The sequence below is a fragment of the Petaurus breviceps genome, unplaced genomic scaffold, assembly GCF_028583685.1.
Source record: "Petaurus breviceps papuanus isolate PSGF00001 unplaced genomic scaffold, PetGlider_PUasm1.0 173, whole genome shotgun sequence".
NCBI classification, from domain to species: domain Eukaryota; kingdom Metazoa; phylum Chordata; class Mammalia; order Diprotodontia; family Petauridae; genus Petaurus; species Petaurus breviceps.
In genome coordinates, this window is record NW_027185759.1 from 32957331 (window position 1) to 32966453 (window position 9123).

Consider the following 9123-nt stretch of genomic DNA (forward strand, 5'->3'; position numbering starts at 1 on the left):
TCCTTCCTCCCTTCCTCCCTCCCTCCCTCCCTCCCTCCCTCCCTCCTGCAGTTCACTGTTGACAGTTTGAAAAAAGAGGACTGTAGGAATGGCTACTTGTGATGGGGTCTGGACAGAAATGCTGTATTTGTTCCATGTTTGCTATAGAAAAGAATCTATAATTGTCTGCTTTTCACCAAAGAAAAGTCTTGTAGATGGTGGAAGGTTAGCTGCTCCTGGGGCCTCCAGCCTCTTCCTTGTCGACCTCCCAGGCTTTGTGTTCCAGGTCGCATTGCTGGCTTGTTCGTGCCTGCTTTTAGGGAAGTGTGGGTCATCTGACCGATGTGTGGTGGTTTTTATTTTATTTTATTTTTTGTTTTTTAATCTTCAAGAATTTAAAAGACAGCAGCCATGCTCCCCTTGATGCTAGACTACCTTCCTTGTGCATTGTGTTGGTGCCAGAGCCACAGGACCACTCGTTCTGGGATAATGAGGCATTTTGCTGTTATTGGTTAAGAAAGATTGAATATTAGGATGCAAGGGCTTGCCAGGTTCCTTGATAGATTACAGTCTGGTTGCCAGGGCAACTCAACAGCGTGAATGCTCCAGGAACTCTCAGCTCCCAGGCAAACATGGTTGTGAGATGCTAGGCTGAAAGCTTTTCTCCCCCAGACCTTCCCCACCTTAGAGAAGTGAGGTAGGTCCATCTTGGTGATGCTGGAGAGCTCCGTGCCTTGCTGAATGGGACCTGGAATGTGGAGCCTGTTGTGAGCAATTGCTAAGGGCACAGCTGCTGATGGTCTGCTGGGGAAAAAATGCTTCAGTGGGGGCTGGTGAGCTTGAGGCCCAAGGCCCACCAGAATGCAGTGGATGGCAAGGCCCAGAGGGGTTTGTGAAGAATGGATTATGCTGCCTGCTTAATGCATCTTGGTCATTCTGCAGAGCACACGTGTAGAGCTGCAAGACTTGTAATCTTGTCGGTGGTCTCCACCATCTTCCTTTATTTTACAAAAGAGGGAAACTGAGGGCCAGGGTGGGGAGTGACTCAATGGAGGGAGGTCTTGTACATCATAGGACTTTGGTGTCATAAACCTAGCACTGGATGGGAGATGAGCCAGAATTTGAACTCAGTGGCCCCTGACAGCTAGGCAGATTGTAGATTTGGAGCTGGGAGGGCCGTCATTACAATGTAAGCTCCTTGAGGGCAGGGTCTGTCTTTCGCTTCTTAGCACAGTGCCTGGAGCACATAGTAGGCACTCAATAAATGTTTGCTGACTGCTTGATTGATTGGTTTACTCCAGCCTCTCTCAGTTTGGAGATGAAGGCACAAGGAGGGACTTGCCCAGGGTCACACAATACTAAGGTGTGTTAGAAACTGAGGCCTCTGACTCCAGACTTCACCCTGTTCTTCTCACCATCCGTCATTCACGAGGCCGAAAACCTAACCCCACGATTTTGTGGCTGCTTTCTTTGTATAGTCTAGAAAGAGTAACTTAGATTGCTATGAGAGCTTGTAAGAGTCAGACCCAAAGGGAAGCTTTGGGCTTCCCCTACAGGACCCAGTCCCTGCTTCTCCCTTCCCTAGCCCTGAGAGGAGAAGAAGATTCTTCATTTTTGTTTTATTATCAATCCAATGCCATTGGATTGATATCTAATCAAATGATGTTGTGAATGATTCAGACAAAGAAAAGACAGGGATTTCCCTAATGTTTGTGAAGAGTTAAAGATGGAAGAATGATTTTTCTCTTTGTCTTCCTTGGAACCATTTATTATAGAAGTGGAATTCTGAGTGAAATTAGCTCTCATCAATATTTCTTGAAGGCCCCACTATAAGTTGGAAATAACTGTTAGCATTTATAATTTTTAATTACATGGAACTTGTATTTTCAAACTTTATATGAGGCTGTAGGCTTCTGCCTTATTAGTGTAATGTACAGAATCACGTGGTAATTGCTTTAATTGGATGCCAACTCAAACATGATTATTCCTGAAACTATGGCTTTATAGCTTGAATGATCACTTTTAATTTACTTTCAAATATAAATTAGCCTGCTTTCTTTTTCTTGTTGGGTTCGGACTTGGCAAGGGGGAAATTAAATATATTTCACGTATGTGGGATTGGTGTGGCCTGCTTTCCCAAAGTTCCGCCGTTCAGCTGAGTAAAATTAAGCTGTGGAAATATGTAAGTCATGCGGTTAACACAAATGTTTAGAAAATGGGTCTGAGAATTTGAAGATTTAGTATGGGCTTTCGTGGGGAGGTTGACATATTGATATATATATGCATCTAGACAAAGATATACGTATATACACATATGCACAAATGCATTTATATCTGTAGATTATGTTGATAGTTAAATGATGGATAGATTGGTCTAGGTAAAAGAGATGATCGTTGGAGAGCTAGCTAGATAATGGATGGATGGATGGTGAGAGAGGATCTCTGTAGGTAGATAGAACCTTTATTAAGTATTAGCTTAATTCAGGCACTGTGTTACCCCCTGGCACCCCTAATACAAACAAGCAGGAGGGTTCCTGCCCTCAAGGAGTTTACAATCTAACAGGTTACAGCAGCACATAGTAGATGAAGGGAGAGGGGGAGGGGTTTTCACCATAAGGGAGAGGATATGGGTAGCTTCCAGGAAGACCTGAATTTGAATCCATCCCTAGCTGGGTGACCCTAACCTAGCTCAGCCCAAGTTTTCCTGTCAGTAAAATGGAGAAAAGAATTAGCACCGACTTCACAAGACTCCAAGGAGGATAACCTGTAACAGGGACCTCTTTCAGTTGACAACTCTGCATTAACTCTTGGGTGTTGCCTTGCTGTAACAATAAGACCTGATGTTACCTGGGACTTGTGTCTGTGTGTTTAATGCTTCTCAGCAGTCTTGTGAGGGGGGTGTTTGTTTTTCCTTATTTTACAGATGAGGAAACTGAGGTTTGGGGGACTTGCCTAGTCTCCCACAGATAATCTCTGTCACGAATTGGATTCCAACCCAGGGCTCTGTCTTTTACAGGGAAGGAAGCGAATAACCATTTGTATATCACCTACTGTGTGCTAATCAACTTACAGTCATCTCCTTGGGTCTTCACAACAACCTGGGGGGGGGGGGAGATAGTATTATCTCTCTCTCTGTCTCTGTCTGTCTGTCTGTCTGTCTCTCTCTCTCTCACACACACACACAGACACACACACATTTTATGGATGAGGAAACTGAGATTTGAATAATTCGGTATTTGAATCCAGCGCTGTATCCACTGCCCCATTCAGCTGCTCAAGAATGTAAACTAGACTCCCAACATGCATTGTTCTGGGAACAATAGCCATCTTTATTAGGCTCCTGATTCGTGCTAAATATTTCTTCTAAATGAGTTTCAGGGGGCAGCTTAATACTTAACAATTAATACTTACTAGCTGTGTGACCTTGGGCAAGTCACTTAACTCTAATTGCCCTGCCTTCCCCCCACCAAAAAGACCAATAAGTAGATGGATGGATGGATGGATGGATGGATGGATGGATGGATGGATGGATGGATGGATGGGACGGACATCAGCATAATATAGATTCTGTGTTTTGGACATTTAGTGCACTGAATCTCTGGTTTTTCCAAAGAAGAGACCTCAGTCTTTGCACATTTCGTTGCATACCTTTAGGGTGGTATTGGAGACTACATTTAGCCCAGTTCCCATGCAGCACCATCCATTATTGGGATCCTTTTTGGTTCAGCCTTGCCCTAGTTCTGAAACTCTGGTTGTGTCCCAGGCTTTGTGATTATTTAAGATCCTGGGTTGTTTTTTTTTTTTTTTTAATACCTCTGTCTGGTGTATAAATCAAGGTAATAAAATGGTTGAAATAAAAAAATACCAGATGTTTCTAGTATGAAATTGAAATTAATGTTTTATTTTGACAGGTCATTCTAGTTCAAGTTAATCCAGGAGAAAGTTTTACAATCAGGGCTGAGGATGGAAGTCTTCAGTGCATTCAAGGTAAGGACATTTTGCGTCTTCTCCTCCTGTTTATTGCTTTAAGGAAGTGAGGTTTTCCTTGGGTCTTCCTTTGCTTTTTCAGAAACCAAAATGTGTATCTTGGATTTTCTTGGTTTCCTACTGCCAAGGTCCTCGATGCCTCGATGGAACCACAGTCTGCAGCCTTGAGGTGGGAGGCTCTGTTTGAATTGGGTGACTTGGAGCTTTCGGGATCTTTAGGATTGTTTGGAGGATGATTGAGACTGGGCAGTGTGTGGAGCTGCCTTATGGATCAGGGAATTTTACAAAGTCTGGGGAAGACGGTGGTGCGGGTATTACTCAGAAACTTGGTGGTTTAATAGGTGATGACGTATCAGCACACAGGTCAGTTTCCTGAGGGGCATCATGATGATGAAAAACAAATTTTCTTCATTGGTATTCTCAAGCTTGGGGGTATTCATACCTTTCTGGGAGGATCTGTGGTCTTAATTTCTCTTCTTCAGCATTGTCCTGTTCTAGGAGATGAACCAGAGCTTCTCACATCACGTTGGTTGCTACAGAGGAAAACTAATTAGATTAATCTGGTCGTGGAGTTTGTTTCTAAAGGCTACTGTGCCAGGAGAAGTGGGGGGCATTGGAGTCTTTGGCAGTGATCCGGATTATTGTAAATGATAAATTTGGCCCCTGGGCCGGATCGATGTGAGGTTATTGATTGGATTGAAACCAGACCTTCCGGCTGTATATTTTAACACCTCAATATGATCTCAGTGTTACATAAATAAAGAAGTAAACTTGGGGAATTGTCCTTCAGTTTCTCAAAATCAGCTCAATAGGAATGATTGATTATTTTTCCCCCACACTTGTACCATCTGAAAACATTGCATTGCCTGCTGCTTCCTTGTTTCGGATTAAAAAAGTAAATACAAGGGACATGAAAAACTGAGGGGATGAAAGGGGAAAAAATGGTAGATTTTAGTTGTCTGTTTTTTTTCCTCTAAAGACTGAATCAATCTGTAGTATCTGAGATGACTTATTTTAAAAATGCAATCCATGGGGGCGGCCATGTGGCTCAGCAAGTAAGAGCACCGGCTCCAGTGTCAGGATGACCTGGGGATCAAATCCGGGCTCAGATACTTAGCACCACACCCAGAAATAATAACTGGCCGTGTAACCTTGAGCAAGTTACTTAACCCCCATTGCTTAAAAAAAAAATTTTTTTTAAATGCAATCCATTATGCTTTCATTCTGGTGGACTTTTGAGGAATTTTGATACCATACAGGGTGACACTTTGATCTAGTAATAACATATGATGCTTTAAGCATTTTATAAATATTATTTCATTTTGGACTCACAATAACTGGGCTTCTATTATTATCCCCATTTTACAGAGGAAGAAACTGAGGCTGAGATTAAGTGGCTTGTCTAGTAAGCGTCTGAGGCAGGATTTGAACTCAGGATTCCCTGATGCTGTGTGTAATGCTGTTGTCTACTAAGCCACCTAGGAGGGAGAGAGCCTGTAGCTAAGTCAGGTTGTTTTTGCCAGAGTGTATTTCCCTGATGGTTTCGAGTGTTCCTATAATTGACCATGTATGCCTCACACATATTAATGAAGAGCAGATTTCTCTTCAAAAGAAAAACCTGTCCTTTATTAATAAGTAATATGAAGAAACTCCTGGTTGCTACTGAGAGCTAGTTAATATGCATAATAGCATTAGCTATGCAAATCGCCACCAATCATCATGCGGTACTATAGCTTTTGGACTCTACAAATGCCATTGCCTTGTTTGGTGGTGTGAGTTAGGAGAGAAAGAAAGCCTGGCTTAAAAAAACAGGAACCTAAACTCTCCTCCCCCCAAAAAAGAAAAGAAACCAACCCCAGTATTGACAGCTGCTGATTAAAATGAATGCTTGACTCTTTTTCAATTTCAAAAATAAGCAGTTGAGTCTCTTCTGATCTAAAATATTTAGCTTTTATCTTGGCTTCTCCAACACAGAGAGTGGTTGAAAATGGAGCCGCCAGGATTCCTCCCCCTTCAGAAGATAGTTAGCAGAATCTAATCTTCACTCCCAAAACTTGATGTGTGTAATAGAGGCTCTCATAAAAGGCCAGTACCAAACCACCAACCTCGTAGGCAAATGACTTAACCCCTTGGTGCCTCAGGCTTCCTCATCTGTGAAATGAGAGGTTGGACCAGATGGCCTTTGAAGCATCCCGAGACACTCTGACTAGGGAGGTGCCCACCATGAGATCTATAACCTTGTGATGTTAACCTTGGGGGATGAATGGGAGTTATCCTTTACAATCAAGCAGCTAGCATTTGTTAAGCACCTACGAGGCTCCAGGGCCTGGGCTCATGCATGGAAGCCTTTGAATGTGCAGCATCTCAGCAGTTATAGATGGAAGGGAACCTGGAGGTTGGCTGGTTCAGCTCCTCTGTCCTAGAGGTCAGTGGTTAGCCCAGGGTCACAACAGGTCGTAAGTGGCAGGATTGAGATTTGGCCTCAGGACCTTGGACTTCGCACTGCTCTTGCCATGTTGCTGTGTGTGTTTGTGTGTATCTGTGTGTTCTTGGGCATGGCTTGAAAACAGGCATCATAAGTGAAATCAGCCTTGACTGAAGGGATGGCTGTGGACTTCAGATCCTCACTCTGACACCTAGTTTCTACGTGACCTTGGGCAAAGTCATTCAACTTCCCAGGCCCTTGGCTTCTCCCTTTGTAAAATGAGAGGCCTCTAAGGTTCTTTCCAGATCCAGATTTGTGATCCTGTGATCTTGAGATAAAACAATTTATTCATAACAGCTTGTATTCATATGCTTTTAGGTTTGCAAAGACTTTGACAGTTATCATCTTATTCCCATAACTTCCCTGGGAGGGAGGTGCTATTATTTCCATTTTATAGATGAGTCAACTGATGCAGACAAAGGTTAAGTGACTTGCCCAGGGTCACACAACTAGGCAAGACTTAAACTCGGGTCTTCCTGACTACAGACCCAGTACTCTGTCCACTAGGACATCTAATTGTAGCTTTTTATGTTGAAAAAATTTGGATTTTCTTCAGCTTTGAGTTTTTTCATTATTAGAATGTTTTCACTTGGGGAGTTAGTACAAGGCAGCCAGAAGTAACCAGTAATGCAGTAGTGGAAAATTCAGAAACTTGGTCTCTATGTAGATAAGGTCATCCTTTGCTTCTCAGGGGTTCAGAATTGCTTGGTGGCAGTTCATCACCATTCTGTCCTCTGTGACAGCACCTGAAGGGCATGGGGCCTGGGTGTCTGAGAGAAATGGCCCTCCTGAAAGACCACGGCTCCTGTTTTCCTTGAAACGTCATGGGTGATAATGAAGAAAGGAAAAACAGGAAGCTTACACTCTGCTGGGGAAGCAGTTGGATTTCTAGTGGAATATTTCTCAATATTTTCCATGAAACATGAATCATAGCATTGCAGAGGGCTGCAGAAAGGTCACGATGGTTCTTCTCCTTCTGAGATAGGCTGTTACATGCAGCATCCCGGTGAGAGCTTGGCATCTTCAGGGCTTGTCTGAGTGGCTAGAAAATGCCTACAGACTCAACTGGGAAGCCTTCTGGGCACTTCAAGCTCAGGTCTGAGCTGGTGCATCTTTGTCTGAGAACAGACTCTTTCCTATCTTCCTATCGGTGCAATCTTGATGCTGTTCCCACTGCTTGGATGCCCTTCCTTCTTCTTTATTCCTCCAGATCCCAATGCGCAGGTGTGACTGTCACTGCCCATGGCTCCCTCTTACTTGTGGGATGAAGTTCCACCTCCTCAGCCTGGCCTGCAGTGCCCTTGGCTGTCTACTTCCAGCCTTATTGCATATACTTGATAACACACACTCTGTTGGTCGAGCTGTTTCCCCCTCCGGATTCTGTGCCCTGCCTCATCCCTTCGCACAATCTGATGCCCGGAATGCTCTCCCCTCCTCATCACCGCTTCCTGTCATCTCTGGCTCCTCCTGGATCTCTCCAGATGCTGGGGTTCTCGTCTTCCCAAGATGGCTCATGTGGGACTGGCGTGCCTGCTTATCTCTGTACATGTTGTAGCGCATTCTCCCCCTCCCTAAGGGCAGGAATCAGTTTTGGTTACTGTAGCTTCATGGACTCGCGAGCTCCCTTGAGAGCACAGCTTAGATGTCGTGTCACCTCCTCTAGGAAGCCTGCCCTGATCTCTCCCCTTTCTAACCCCAGAATCACTTTGTATTTATGTGGAGTAGATTCTGAGCAATTCTTAGCTGTGTGAGCTTGACTGTTCTCAAGCCCTTGTCCCCCTCGGGCCTAGCTTCGTGTTCTATATGTAGCAGGCCCTGAGCATGATTCCTAGCCCATACAAGGGGCCTAATAAAGGCTTGTCAGATTGAATTAAATTGTAAAGTGCATGCATATATGTGTGTGTATATATATATATGTCTGTGTACATACTCACAGTACCTTGTCACATATACATATTACATACATGTACACACACCTACAGTGTATGCACATATACAAATTATATGTTTCTATATTGCATGCACATGTGTGTGTCCATGTACCACACACGTAAATTGTGCCATATGTATGCCCACGTATACATGTACATTCATGTATTATGCACATGGACACATACTCACTATGTACATGATATGCATTATAATGCAGTGTGTAACATATACACATGTACAGTACACATCTATACGCACACATAGACATGTGCATTATGTGCGTGTTTAAGCTATACAGGCGCACATATGAAGCATGCAGTATACACGTGTGTAACATATTATACAAACATGTAACACAATGCAGCACTTATATGTATGCACAAATTATCCACACACATATGCACATACACAGAAATTACGTGCCACCACACATACATGCATATATACAATACCCACTAACTATAGTGTGACTCCTGCTTTGGGAAAACTAGAGATATGGAAGTCCTGGGTCATCATTACAGGGATGACCAGACTCTGGGATTTGGAGATGTGTAATTGATGCTGACGTTGGTCACCTATTTCGACGTCTCTGTGGAGATGGCTTCATTCTTGTGACTTCCTTGGGAATTGATTTTGTGTTCAGTGGTTTAAATCCTCTCACTGAAGCTACAACCAGGAGCACGTGTGGTAGGGATGGAGTTGGGAGCCAGAAGCCACGAGAAAACCACCTTTGCCACCTC

General features: G+C 43.6%; 1 protein-coding gene across 4 annotated transcripts in view; it reads left to right on the top strand.

Annotated features, from left to right (window-relative positions):
• FNDC3B (fibronectin type III domain containing 3B) overlaps positions 1–9123 on the top strand; it is a 388473-nt gene that overhangs the window by 125634 nt on the left and 253716 nt on the right. For all 4 annotated transcript variants that reach the window (XM_069083590.1, XM_069083591.1, XM_069083593.1 and 1 more), the window contains one exon: positions 3891–3966. In XM_069083590.1, the coding sequence (XP_068939691.1) occupies positions 3891–3966 (76 nt within the window). The remainder of the gene's footprint in view (positions 1–3890; positions 3967–9123) is intronic.